Source organism: Cheilinus undulatus, linkage group 11, assembly GCF_018320785.1.
Source record: "Cheilinus undulatus linkage group 11, ASM1832078v1, whole genome shotgun sequence".
Taxonomy (NCBI): Eukaryota; Metazoa; Chordata; class Actinopteri; order Labriformes; family Labridae; genus Cheilinus; species Cheilinus undulatus.
The window spans coordinates 12503922-12518999 of NC_054875.1; the positions used below are offsets into that span (position 1 = coordinate 12503922).

Sequence of the window (15078 nt, forward strand, 5' to 3'; positions counted from 1 at the left end):
ATGATCCCTATAGCTCTCTTCTGCAGAATGAATAATGAATGTGTTGTACTTTTGTAATTATTGCCCCAAACCTCAGCACAGTAATGGATACTGTGCTGAGATACGGTAAAACTGGAGAACAGTAGAGGATGTGGAGTGATTCGTGATCTAAAACCTGTTTGGCTCGGTTTATTATTGCTATGCTTCTTGACACTTTGGATTGTACATGTTTAATATGTGATTCCCAGTTGATTTGTTCATCTATTTTCACCACAAGAAATTTGATTTCATTTACTCATTCAATATTAACTCCATCTATCTGGATCGAAACATTAGACCTGCAGTTGCCAAAAAGTATTATTTTTGTTTTAAGTTTAAAGATAACTTATTTCTATCAAACCATATTTTTATCTTGTGTAATTCTGCAGTTATTACATTTAATAACTGTTTCCAATCATTTCCACTACAAAAAAATGTTGGTATCATCAGCAAACAAGACCATTTTCAATACCCTTGATACTTTTGATAGGTCATTGATAACTTTTGATAGGTCATTGATAACTTTGATAGGTCATTGATAACTTTTGATAGGTCATTGATAACTTTGGATAGGTCATTGATAGTTGCTAAAAATGTAATTAATCTCGACAGTCCTAAAAATATATATATGAAAAATGAAAATTAGACAGCAATTTATGTCACAGTTGTGTAACAATGGTCCGCTGAATGACTAACATTTAGACAGAAGCACACAAAAATATTTTGTAACAATCCATAGGTAACTTTGCCACTAAAACTTGTGTTCCACCTATCGAAATGCAAGCTATCCCTTCCCACCCATTAATAAAAACACAAGACGGTAAGTTCTTTATACATCAACCATAAAATGGATTTATTTTACCAGAGGTCCAAACATTTTTCTGTGTTGTCCCAGGATGCATAGAAGATGTCAGTGTGTCGTTGGAGTTCCACTTCCACTACTGCAAACCAGTGTTTACAATCTATGTGTTCTTTAGCTCAACCATTGGTTCAATAATAAAGCCTTATGTAAAAGCTTTTCATTTTACACTATATCAAAATGCAACTGTGTATCTGGGACAATTCTACAATCTGTAAAGGAAATACGAAAGGAAAAAAAGGCAGTTTAAAAAAATAATTCCATCTTTATTTAAACAAAGGGAGAGGTGTAGAGCTGGATGTGAATAAAGGAGCGTAAGGCTACTGGTATAGGTCGGTATGAAGAAAGAAAACCATTAGGTTTTGAACCAGCATTCATCTCTACCTTCATAAAGGTTATGCAGAGAGAAATGGACAATGGTACAAAACAACACTGTGAATGTGTACTTTGACTTTAATAACTCTACTTTTCCTTACTTGGATCTGGTTTGTGCTGTTGAGACAGAAACAAACTGGGGAAACTGGCGCTGCGTGATTCCTTTGTGGCCCCAACACCTGATTGTAAACATAACTGAAGGGCCAAATGAAAGTTAATAAAGAAGGGAAGTGGGAAGCAAGTTAATGGAAAAAGAGCCAGGTTCATTTAACATCTCTGCGGCTCGACTTGTCTTCAGAAAGCTGGACTGCTGCTGTGTTTTCTGGGTTTAACCATCTACTGCTGTCAGGTAAAGATCCCCATCAAAACCACAACATGAACATGTCTGTAGGCTTTTCTACAGCTCTTAAATTGTTATCCATTCTGGAAGATTTTTAGTTCCCCCCTCGTTACTGCCCGTCACAGACCACAGAGGTGGGAGGGGGAAGAGTGGGTGTCTGCGGGAACAGAATGTTAATATCCACTTTAGAAAAACAAAAAAATCAGAAATTAGATGTCCATACATAAGTCTGTTTTCTCCTCCCTCAGAAGGGGCAGCAGGTTTCACAGGGCTGAATTTACTCAGCCTCACCACTAGGGGGCATTGCTCCAACCCCCCCTTCACTTTAGTTGCTGGACGATGACAGCGTTGAGGAGATTGGCCTGCTGCAGCGTCTGGCTCTCGTCTGACAGCTCCTTGTTGGGGAAGGTTGTCATGAGAACAAACTCTCTGGCAGCCATGGTGGGCCGAGCAGCAACCACGAACTGACGCAGGTCAGACACCCTGAGGGACAGAGCAGCACATGACAGGAAATATGTTTGTACCAATAAAACAAAAAGATCTCCATTGATTTGCTTTGAACAGAGTTTTTTTTAAGAAACACTTTTATGTGCTGAAATGATACGATGTAGTTCTTTTACTTGTTTAAAAAAAGGAATTTACATATAAATAATAAATAGGGGTGTGACGAGACACTTATTTCACGTGACGAGACAAGATTTAGGCCCACGAGACACGAGACGAGATTTTACACCTTTTTTTTTTATTTTGGAAGAAAAATACATGGGTGGAAAATATGTCCTTTATACAACTGAAAGTCATAATTGCAAAGCATTCAGGTCTATTCAGAAATGTTTAAACTAAGTACTGATTAGGCTATCAGTGCTTTTTTAAATCAAACCTTTCATTTTAACAGTCTACAAAATCGTTACTTTACTACACTATGCTCTCGTTGCTACAATTACAATAACTATTTTTAATATATTAAATTATATATATAAAAAAGTATTTAGATTATTTTGAAAGTACTTTAAGCACTGTTTACAACAGACTGAAATATAAAGAGCTGCATCAGTAAAATTAAACTATTCCTCATCCTTTTTAAGGACATCCATATTTTAAACACTCCAAAGAAACATTTCTGTCATTAACATGTTTGCTGTTATTTAGAGAAACAGATTATTGTATCGCTTAGTGGTCTTTTTTTCTCATATGAGCTTTGAAAGTGTTGGACACGACACACAGATGAGCATTATATGTGCGTTGGTGAGCGAGTGTCTCTGCTTTGTCTGCTGTCAGACAGCAAGCAGGGCATGCTTAACTTTGTTTTTTGGAGCTAACAGTGGACTCTATGGCGCTCCAACAGAGTTTGTTTTGCTGTTTACTGCTGCAGTAAACGGCCCGTCACGCTACCCATGTTAAGCTTCTGACTTGATCATATGCACAGCCAACAGCTGATGGATGTGTCACAGACGATGAGACGAGGAGACATGAGGAAGCAGCGACTCAAACTTACAAAGTCACAAAAAGCGACACTAAAAGTGAGTGTGCACATACACCAGCTAAATAAACGCTGTATTTTTGTTTGTATTTACGCAGCCCCATGTAGCGCATGCAGGGGAGGGGGTGGGGGTAAAAGCAGTGGTCTTAATGGGTCACGTATCAGCTTCGTTTCTTCATTAGCTCTCTCATGAACAGCTGTAAAGTCTCCAGGGCATCTTTGTGATCTTTTATAATTTCCAGTTTGGTATTTTTTTTTTCTGTGAGGAGAGCTGCTGCTTCTACTGTCTGCGCAATATTGATCTTGCGAGATTGATTTTTCTGCAACGAGAAATCTCGTGGCGTTTTGATCTCACGAGATGTCGTGGCATGAGATCTCGTCACACCCCTAATAATAAATGGTCCTAAAGTATTTTAAGGGGTATTTAGTGACTTATTAAACACCTGTCCTTGAGATTATACTTCTGAAAAAATAAACAGCGTTTGAAATTCTGATGATGTAACTTTGTGTTTTGTTTCAGGAACACAATTACTCCTTAGCCCTTGAAATACAATTCTGTATTTCTTTGGAGATGCAAAAACAAAGCAAAATGTGGCCCATAATTTATGTTTTATTTCAAAAGCTTTTTCTTTTGACTTCCTCAATAAAGGTAGGAACTAAGCTCAGGTCGGTTATGCTGAAAAGATGGAGTCAAACCCTGTAAGCTCTGAAGAGCTCAGTGACTTTAAGTGTGGCACTGAGATGAAAGCCACCTTTGCAGATGGTTTGTGAAATTTCATCGCTGCAGAATATTCCACCAACTGTAAGTGATATTATTAGAAAGTGGAAATGTTGAGGAACAACATCAACTCAGCCACAAAGCAGAAGATCATGTAAAATAACAGAGCAGGGTCAATAACTGCTATGGTGTATAGTGTGTGAAAGTTGCCACTGCTCTGCTGATTCCATAGCTGAGGAGTTCCAAACTTCCACTGGCATTAATTTAAGCACAAAAACGGAATGGCCGGAGCTTTCTGGAATGGGTTTCTACGGCTGAGCCTCACATCATCAAGTCCAATGCCAAGCGTCAGAGTAGTGTAACGCGCACCAACAATTGGCTGTGGAGCAGGAGAAACGTGTTCTGTGGAGTGATGAATCATGCTTCTCTGTTTAGCAGTCATATGGGCGAGTCTGGGTTTGTGGCAACAGTTTGAGAGGGCTCTTTTCTATTCCAACATGACTGTGCCCCAGTACACAATGAAAGGACTGTAAAAGACATGGTTTGATGAGTTTGGTGTGGAAGAACTGGCACACACACAGCCCCAACCCAAACTCCACCCCATAGAGCACCTTTGGGATGAACTGTGTGCCAGGCTTTCTTATCCAACATCAGTGCCTGAACACAAAAAATGTTCTACAGAGTGAATGGGTAAAAATTCCCTCAGCAACACTCTAAAATCTTGTGTAAAGTCCTAGAAGAGTGGAAGCTTTTATCATCGCAACTCCATATTAAAGTACATGTATTTGAAAACTATGTCATTACAGTCCCTGTTTGTGTAAGGGTCAGGCAGCTAACTACTGTTGTCCTTATCGTGTGTATCGGCTGTAGGCAGAAAAATTCATATCTGCCAACAACTGATATTTAACTATTAAGGCATTACCTGCCATTACTGTGCTATTACATTACTAAGGATGCAGATAATATTGCACATCTCGTGTAACTAAGAATGTGTAAATAATCCCTTTTTGATTAACTAATCATAGTAGTCATAATGAAAGGCCTCTATGAAGTTGAGGTTTTTAAAATATCTCTGCTCTGTCAGCCCAGGTGATGCATTTTTCTGCAGCTAAAATGACTATTCTTTAAATATTTGACACTGGGCTTTATATATCTTTATAACAGGATAGCTGATAGAGAGGGAAACTGAAGAAAGAGTGTGGGAAAACAAGCCATGGGTCAGGTCTGACCCTGGTTGGTTGGTTGGTTGGTTGTCTCTCAAAAGGTCAGGGCTTTGATTTTTGGCTCATGCAATTACATAGTGTATCCTTTGGCAAGATGTTTAACCCCAGAGCCCGCCCACATCTGCATCAATGTCATGTGAATATGCATTATGTGTATGAATAGGGTTAGTTAAAACAGATGTCCCCTGTACATAGCAGCCTTCTAACATGACACGCTAGATGAAAATTGTTTCACACATCCATCTGGGAAAGCTTCAACAGGAAACGTTTGAGAAAAGGCAGAGGATTTGAAAAAAAACTTGGAGGGTGACTGGATGAACGTTCTGTCTGTCACATCTCTACGGGCCAATCAGAGCAACAAAACATGTGACATAGCCGCTATTGAGCTGCGTGTGCGCAGCTACTGAGGAATAACGCGAAACATGGCGACTATAGACATGTAAGTACTCGACTTTTGTTGTTTTTGAAAAGAAAACAACTCACTGCTGTTCTTTGTTCTTCTTTTTAAGAAGAAATGTTGTCAAGTTCTGATAAAACTGGCACTTTAGCAGCATCCACACTAATATTTTCCGCCATAACTGCACCAGCTCTTGCTGCTGCTTGTAAACGTCACGACTCTGCTGCGCCTGAAAGTACTGCCCCTCGTTGCTGATTGGTCCTGTCACTTTCTAACCGGGCCCAAACGGTTCAGATGGGAGCTTTGCAAGATGGATTTGCCAGTGAGAAACAAGGAAATGGGCGTATCCATCTGCTTTGCAAGGTTAGCAGCCTTCACCATGAGTGTATAAATGTGGAGTAAATGGGTAGGTTTAACTTTCGGTGTAAAAGTGCTTTGAGTAGTTGGACCACTATAAACGCACATTACCATTTACAATTAACATATTTTAAGGTATAACTGCTTATCTGCAGTTTGTACAGGCAGATAAATAAAAAGCAATAGAAATCACTTTGAAAAAAGGGCTCTGTGGTATAAAGTTCTTGTTAAAATACTGTTTTTTTTTTTACATTTAACACTGTTCTAGCCCAAAGAAAACCTTAAATTAACTGATATCATCTCAGAATCAGATTTATAAGTCAGGTAATAAAGCTGATAAATTTATATCCCATGATATACCATGCATTAGCAGTCTTAACATTCTAAGCCCTTAATCTCAGACCATGAAGCACTACATGACTGAGAAACACAGTGGCATATATCAGACTCCTGTATGCAGTTTTAAGTATGCCGAGTTGCATTTCTAATTATCAATGCAAGTGCAAATGTCTAGTCAATTACCTGTGGGTATGGTTAAACTTTTGGACCAGCCTGCCACCGTCGGCCAGTCGAATCTGAATGTTGGTGATGGGCTGGGATAAGTCCAGGCTCACAGAGGCGCTGGCCTGAGCCTCATTTGCAGCTTGGTCTTGCTGGGAGGTGGCTGGGGCTGTGATCAACTCTGGGGTGGCACTAGAGGCAGGAGAAAGGAAAAAGAAAAGATTTTAGTATGAATTGATATCTTGAGAAATTGTGCCTTTGTTGAAAAATATGTAAGCTAAGACAATATTTATACAGTAAGTTAAACATGATTATAATCCCTCTTAACAGTTTGGATTTGAAGTTTCACTACATTTGGGCATTATGCCTCTCATACTTGATAGATGTAAAACTTCTTCTCATATCCATTTATGAAACTGGAAAACAAGACAACATGTGAACCCTTTAACACAGTGTTGTCAGATGGTCAACATGCCCCTGGAAACATACTAAAGAGTGTCTATTCTGTAATACTCTATGTAGACATGATGTAATCATGCTGCTGGCTTCTCTTGCTATTTTTTTCCACTTTGTTTAAAGCACAAGCCCCTAAAGGCATCTGTCTAACATGACTTAAGTTCACTAAAAGAAAGCTTTGGACTATCAGCACTACAAATATTGATTAAAAATGTTTACATCTCAAAAATTAAAGTTATGGATCAATTTGAGGCAAAACAAATCTAAGTAATGTTACTGGCTGAGGCAGATAAGAAAGAATATAGGAGGAGGAAATATCTCAATATCTGTTCCTTCCCCTACATTGTTCTTTCTTTGCAGAAGAAATTAGTTGTTTCCTTTACAGTAAACTCCTTCTAGGACTTTTGAACCAGTCATGAAACAAAAATGGCATCGATACTTAAAACATTAGATGACCAATAAAAGCAAACACTACCACCAGAAACAAGATTAACTACTTGTACATACAGTTTGTTTGTTTTAATGTCTGTTATTTCAGTCACCAGGTGAGACAAAACAACTACAAGTGAACCGGCCACAAACCAATTTATTTACATCTACAGTGTAATTTATATTATTAATTCAAATTCATTCAGATTACTTCACTCTTACACACATTTATTTTCCTTTAAGCCCTTACCGATAAAATCACCCTGAATAAACTTAGGATACTTTCATCGTTATATATAAATGCACTACAATTATGTTACCCAACAGGCAGAAACCAGCCATTCATGTGAGTTGGTCCTGAACAGAGTATATTCACAGACTATGATTCACACACACTAGGAACACGTGTGACCAGTTTGATTAGCCTGCCTGATCTCTTAGTGGTTGCTTTTGATCAGTTTTATTTTGTATTATTTTGAGAAACTAGATAAAAACTTAGAAAGAAAAGAAAGACGTCAAATGAATCTCACCTTCCCAACTTTTGACCCTCTCCTCCAAAGGCCTTGAAGGCCACCTTGGGTTTAGTGAAGTCTTCATCCCTGTGATCCTCCATGTCTAGGTTGACCTGACCTCCTCGAGACCGCTGCCTCAGCTCTAGGGGAATCTCCCTGTGTGAAAGTATCAACGAGGGGGCTTGATAACATGCTACCACTGTTGTTATTGTGTGTGCTCAGAGGAAATAAGAAAGTTTAAGGTTAATTACTAAAATAAGGTGAAAAGGGGTAAAACAAGGAATAAATACATTTTAATGGATCTATTTCATCATGGAATTAAAAATCTTACCCCCTTCTGATTGCCTCCAGAAAGTGGGCATTGCCAGGATCATTGTAGTTTCTGAGTTCCCCATCATCCAGACTGAAGCCAGTCTTCCACAACTTCAGCACCACATGCACCTAACACACACACACACAGATCCACACATTAGTCATGTGCTTGCATGAGAGTTATTCTTCACTACAAATGTTGTTTTCCTAAAATTACTTTCTCAAGAATGCATATTTTTTACTGACATTTCTTTGAGTCTGGTTTCTACCGAGACAGTATTAGTAATGTGTCCAGAGCATATTCTGAAATATTCAGTCTGGCACCAACAACCATGCCACATTCAAAGCCACTTAAATCCCTGTTCTTCCCTAGTCTGACGCTCGGTTTGAACTCCAGCATTTCATGTTGACCAGGTCTACAACCCTAAATGCATTAGGTTGCTGCTATGTGAATGGCTGATTAGCTTTTTGTCATTACAAGCAATGGAACAGGTGTGCCTAATAAAGTGGCCAGTGAATGTATGCCATGCCTAGGCACAAAACAATCAAAATTTCCACTACTTAATAAACAATTATCAGGTGGCTTCAGCAATAAATAATAAAGATGCTGTATTAAAGGACATCTACTCAGGACAAGCATGTCAGCTGTTCAACGAACCTTTGTATATTTGGCCACATTATATATTGACTATATTTTTCTGTGATGCTCCAGAACATTCTGAGCAACTACACCGTCTCTGAATTCACCAGCACCCCAGCAGAATATTAGATAACATTTCACCTCACTGTAGGCAGGCATAATAATTATCATGACAGAAATTCCCATAAGCATTCAAACTCACGTCTTGCTGGCTGTTGGAGGCCCGTCTTTCTCCAGCCACATAGGCTGACTCCTCCTCAGGAGCTGCACCTAGCCTGTAGCCTCCACCAATAAAGGCCTAAGTCATGAACAGATACAACAGAAACAAAATGAGAGTAACAAAATCAACAAATAGGACAATGATAGAAGTATAACCACACTGTTCCTGTTAGTTTGGCTTTACCCTGGCTCTGCTGGGCTCTCCTGGCCCTTTACCGCTCTTGTCCAAGGGCACAGCTCCATGTTCTCTGGCTCCTTTGAACAGATCCTCCACCACTTCATTTGAACTCTTCTTCTTAGGAGGGCCGACAATCTGCTGGCCACTGCGCTCTGATCCCCCAGCAAAGAACCTAACAATGTTGAGAAACATTACAGTATCAGACTATAGGATAATGTAATGAAAACATAAAACACACACATTAAAAAAACCTTTGAGGTCGTACTGACTGCTGTAGTAACAATCTAAACAAAGGTTAGTTATTTAAAAATGTCAGCGGGCATTAAAATTACTCCGTGCAAGAACAGACATGTTATCAACTTACATAAGACTCATGTTTTAAGAAAGTTGCAAAAAGCAAACAAGCTTTGGACATATAATTGTTACTTTAAGCATTAAAAATGTCAAAAAAGGAAGAACAGGTGGACTGAGAAGCTTAAAGGTAACAGGGAACAGAGAAATGCTTGCTCAACAGAGTATTCTACATTGTCTCTTTAGGCTTTCTGACCAGTTGATTTGTAAACATGGTTTGTTAGAGCAGTCACATTCTGGATCTGAGGTTTAGACTCTGTCAGAAATTTTGCTGCAGGCTGTCTCTGCTCACTGAAGCCTTAAATCACCCGCAGGTGTACGCGTCAGACTTTAAAAATCCTGAACAACATTTCTGATTGACAACCAAAAAGTTTGCCTTGTTACTCTCACTCGTCTTTCATCAGTTCTGGCTAAGAATTTCAAAATTAAAGGGCCTCAAGTGGAGCTCTTAAACCTTTACTTGTCTGTTTTAGGGGAATTTAATTCAGTTTAAGGGATTTTACAATGTTTAGCACCATGAGTCCAAGCACAGAGGCTTTACAAAACCAGCATGTTTCTCCTAAATACAGCAGCCACACACTGTGGCTTCATATTGCACCTTTAAAGCCCTTATTGTTATAAAACTGCAATAGGTGATAAGGTAAAATATGAAGTGCATTATAATGCAACTTGTGTTTTTAAGGCCATTAGATCACACAATACAATAAAAAGGAATGAAAGTGACATTTACATCACTACACAGTCCCTCAACAAACACTGCACCACCAGAGAAGCTGAATCTGTTGATGCTGCAAAAAAGCCTGACAGCTCACAGTGAACGAGGCGAGACCAAAAATAGTTTGGTGCATTGTGGAATCACCTCATAGGTGTGACCCGACCATGTAACACTGTTAGGATGTAAAGCTCAGAAAAAAAGGCATTCAATGGTCTTAAATAGCCATCATTAACATTAACAAGCATTACACCTTAGACAAAGGCTCTCACACACAATTAAACAATCAATACAGCAGATGAATTAACATTTTTTAACATGAAGCCTTCATCACTCTGAAGTGCCTTTTGGCATGGCAACCAAATTCTCTTTGGCTCTTTGTCAGTTTTTATACCCTAATCATCATTTCTGCCCTTTTGAGCCAGCACAATATCTCCAGAAGCAGCCTTTATTAAATCTTTGCAGAAAAGTCAATCATTGCTGTGGCTTTGATGCCTTTACAAAATCTAGACAGAAAATACTGGAAACCAGTCTCACCTTTGGCCTTCTTCTTCATCACTCTCCTCCTCTGCCTCATGCATCAGATCTCTGAAGGAAGTCACTCTGGGTTGTGCACTAACGATAAATAAAAAATGTTTAGGATGGATGTATTCAGTCACATGCCACAAAATTAAAATTATTTGAACATTCAGCTAAAAATGACGCATCATAGAATAATGGCCCTGAACTGCTTGATAAATGGGACTACTGAACAATGCACAGGCAGCTGATAAGTGTTCCCATATATTAAGTGTTATATTAACTATTAACTTTACTGACTCATGTTTCCATTACTAATCATGTTTGCGAATACAGTCAGGGATAAACACAACAGTTGTCGATTTAAATTACACAATGAGATGGTTCGGAAAAAAAACAATTACAAAATCTGGCTCGAACTTGTAGTCAATAATAAGGACATACTTTGATATTGTTGTAGGAGTCACTTCTTAATGTTCTGGGAGTGGTTTAGGCCACACTCAGCTCTATCTCTAAATCAATTACAGTAGCAACAACCACTGTAGCTTACTGACAGACAGGTGATGTTAAGTTTCTATGTCATTGGCATTCATTCAACAAGAATCAGGTGGTGGCTTTTATCTGATGCTTTCATACAAGAACACTAAAGCTTTCAGGGTGTGTGCACAAACAGTCTAGTTTTGTTGCAGGTCTTTTTGCCCCATATTTTTCCAGCCAGCCCCCTGGTAAATTTTCCACATCAAGCAAGGGTCATCGGATCTGAGAATGCAGCAAGTTACATTCAGGAAATCACTGAAAGCAAGAGGAAGGGGGTGATAATGGCGATTTCCTGCAACTTGTGAACAAACATGGGCTATATATCAGCAAATGGTGCAATATCTTTGCTCAGACTGAAGCTGCTTCATTGTGTTCTCTCTTTGCCAGTGTGTCTTTCTTTGTTCTTTTGCGGATGCAAACTGGAAACAGTACTGACAGGCTCCCTCTGTGAGAAGTTTTCAGATGCAACCTGTCTGAAAATTTAAGTAATTATCTGTAAAAACAGCTTCAGTAGCTTTACTTTACATAGCCTACTATGTACTACTAAAGCAAAGTAGCTTATTTAATCCTAACTCAAGAAAGTGTTAAGTCTGACACTGAGCGCAAAAACTCAAAATATAATCCAGAAAGGAACGCTCACTGTCTCAGTCCATCTTTGCTAACCCTTTGTCATAAAGCTGCATGCTCAGACCATAAAAACATGCACTGCATGGCACATCTGCTCAACAAAGATAAGTATCTGTTTGGTTCTGATGCAGCTAAAAACAGCAAGGGATAGAAAATAGGTCCACATTCAGGGTTGAAGTGAATAGAGTGGAGAGTGAGTACTTCATTACAGTTCCCAGCCACTCAAAATGAACACTTAAGAGTCCACTATACCATTAACAGCAGACATTGGCTAAAAGGTTTATTATTGGCATCAACAGCTAGAAAAATTCTGCCAATATATACAACCCATACATTGGCTGTGAATATCAGCCTTTATTGGTCTTCAAACTAAGATAGCACTACTTCACTCTGTTGTACTTCAGGTCACTACACATCAAAACAACCTGACAGAGACCTGTTTCTTCCCCCAGGCTGTCACTCTGATGAATGCTTAACAGTCACAGAGTGTCAGATAATCTACCTTTTTCATTTTACTTGTACCTTAGCCCTGTTCAATGCCAAATATCTTGCACTGTCTTCTTCTATTTTACTGTAACCTAAATATTTAAAAAACTGCAAAAGTCTAAGGAAACTCCCTGTGGAAAATGCCCCATTCCATATGCACAATAGCACCAGTTAATAATTTATTTTAAATGATCTTATTTTATCTGTCTCATGTAAATCTTCCCATATCATTGCATATTTTATATTTTTGGTAATGTTTTGGTCATATTCAGCATTCTTGCACCCTTTGCGCATCTTGAAACCATACCATTGATGTGCAAGAACTTGTTTATACTAGTTAAAATATCTAACAAGAGCATGTAAAAATTCAAATCTTAATCTTCTTTTTTTTTCAGTTTATTTTTTTGATAGCAAGGCTAACTGGAGTTAAATCATTTTTGTGTAAGCATACTTGGCCTATAAAACTTATTCTGATTCTTATGATTCTGATTCAGAGTAATTAGTCCTTGCTAGCCGCTGGATAAAGTTGGAAAAAGTCAGATATTAATATCCACATATGTAAGAACAAGTTTGTGTTAAGTTTTAGGCAGGACCAAAAGACCTATGACAGCTAACGTCTTTTTTTCTTGGTTCATCCTCATTCCTTAAACTTTAAAGTGTGTTGGAAGGACTGAAGTTTTAGGTCTGAACAATATGGTTTTTCAACATCAATATAAATTAAAATGATTTTGCAAATATCCCCTATTGTGCATCCTTAAAGTTTACACAGTAAAACACACCGCATTGCACATCTGCTCAACAAAGACCAGTATATGTAAAGGTCTTTGATGCATCTCAAAAAGCAAGCTTTAGAAAATTTGTCCTCTTGAAGGGTTAAGGTAACAGGATTAGAGAATGAGCACCTCATTAAAAATGCCATGACTATATTAGGTGTCCATCACCCATCATACAAATAATAACTTTTGACAACATATTAAAGCCTTTACCTTTTCAACATTGAACTTTGTATTCAAATATTTCTGTCTAGAAACTAGAAGGTGCGGGTTCCAGTTTTGGGTGAAGTAAAATTTGTATGACCATAACACAATACCAAGTTCTTATTAAGAAAAAAACACACAGCTAGGGCCAGACAATACTGGATTTTTACTGATATCTGATATGCTGATACTTGCAAAATAATTCTAGCCGATACTGATACCAATACAGACATTAAAGTGTAATTCAGACCTAACACTTCATTCCTTAAAACACAATTTAAAGTTTCAGGATGAAAAAATAACACATTTCAGTCCTTAAAATACACTTGAAAGTGATAGGAATGATAAGAATAAAAAAAAAGACCTAAGCTGAAGCAGGTCTGATGGTCCTGCCTAAAACTCAACTTACCTATTTGTCTGCATTTTTTGTCATACATTTTTATAGCCAAAATATTCACTGTAAATAACAGCAGAAACCTCCACATCTGCTGATACTGATATTTCACTTTTTAAGGTATTATCTGCAGATTCCAATATCATACTGATACTATTGTGCATCCCCACCTGACATTAGCATAAATTGTGTCCATAAAGCTTCCCATTAGACAAAGCACACTGTTTACCTTGGCCCTGCTGACCGGGACACTGAGGAACCACCTTCAGGTTGGGGAAGTGTCACAATGTCATCATCAGCTCCATCCTCAAAGAAACTGGCCAGTGCAAGCTGAGGGAAGAGAGCACTACTCAATGAAAACGTCACAAACTTCTGACACAGGACTAAAACAACACTAACAAATGTCATGTGCCATAGCTTAGCTATTTAGCAACAGTTCATCTTAAAACTGATTACTCTGATTTGCATTTTTGAAGACTGTAACGTATTTTGAGATCAGGTCTACCGCGTTTATCTACAGTGATAGTTCTTCAAATCCATAATATTCTTTCGCTTTCAACTGCATTAGTACAGAAGCTAGTCAGGTGGGTAAGCTCATCTCATCACTCAGCTTTAAATCTTGCTCAGAAACAGATGAAAATGGCTCCGAAAATAACTCACAGATATCATACATGTTATTTGTACAACTGCAGCAGCAACACTGCCGACTAAGTCTTGGTATTTGTTGCATGAAGGAACCTAGCATTGCACCGTTAGCAGGCTAGCACTAGCTAGCAGGCTCACGGTCCTGAGGAAGTCCAACATTAGCTTTAGCCCAAACTTGTGGTGTCAGTGGATCAGTAAACAGGCAGCAGGAGTTGAGCTCATAGTAACAGTAACTGTCTCGGTTAAAGGGGTAAAACGGACTTGGTTGTGTGTGACAGAAAGCTGTGGGGCCATTGTCAAAGAGTGACTTGCACAATTTACCGGCAACACAAGCTAACATTAGCCGGTAAGCTATCAGCCTGACACATGACATGTTCCCCGTTTCCTTTACATTTACCCCCGCCCAGTCCACCGAAACTGAGAGAAAAACACAGAAAAGACGTACTTGCAGATTCCAGCCTGCGGACTCCAGGAAAAACCGGGCCCTCTCCTCGTCCACATCAGTAACTGCGACGAATTCCCTCACTGACTCCACAGACTCTTCTTGGCTCGCCATTTTGATTTGCTCCTTCAACAACTCGTCCGTCTCCACCTGAGGAAACAAACAAAAGATGATGGTTCCTATCTGATTACAACCAGGGAGCAAAACCAGAAGTAGTTTTTAAAATTGTAGATATCTTAATGGCATGTTTAATACATAGTATTATTTTTAGGAATATACGTGGCTATTTTAATTCATTTTTAAACTCTAAGACATTTGCTGTGCTGTAATTATTGTTTCGTTCACTAGGTGGAGACGTATCCACGTCTTACACA

The 15078-nt window shown here is 38.7% G+C and overlaps 1 protein-coding gene across 1 annotated transcript; it reads right to left on the reverse strand.

Moving 5' to 3' along the window:
- Window positions 1-843: 843 nt before the first annotated feature.
- Window positions 844-14841, reverse strand: nsfl1c (NSFL1 (p97) cofactor (p47)). The gene is made up of 9 exons (XM_041800193.1): window positions 14708-14841; window positions 13847-13947; window positions 10615-10692; window positions 9021-9186; window positions 8820-8915; window positions 7997-8106; window positions 7684-7821; window positions 6290-6460; window positions 844-2075 (listed from the first exon to the last, which is right to left on the reverse strand). Exons 1-9 carry the CDS (start codon window positions 14816-14818, stop codon window positions 1913-1915), a joined length of 1134 nt encoding a protein of 377 aa, XP_041656127.1. The 5' UTR covers window positions 14819-14841; the 3' UTR covers window positions 844-1912.
- Window positions 14842-15078: the final 237 nt, after the last annotated feature.

Coding starts and splice junctions, on each gene's coding strand:
- nsfl1c (XM_041800193.1), bottom strand. CDS start 14,818: ATGGCGAGCCAAGAAGAGTCTGTGGAGTCAGTGAGGGAATTCGTCGCA. Junction 8,107..8,819: donor CCTCCAACAGCCAGCAAGAC/GTGAGTTTGAAT, acceptor TGTGTGTGTTAG/GTGCATGTGGTGCTGAAGTT. Junction 6,461..7,683: donor GAGGGTCAAAAGTTGGGAAG/GTGAGATTCATT, acceptor TCCTGCCTCTAG/TGCCACCCCAGAGTTGATCA.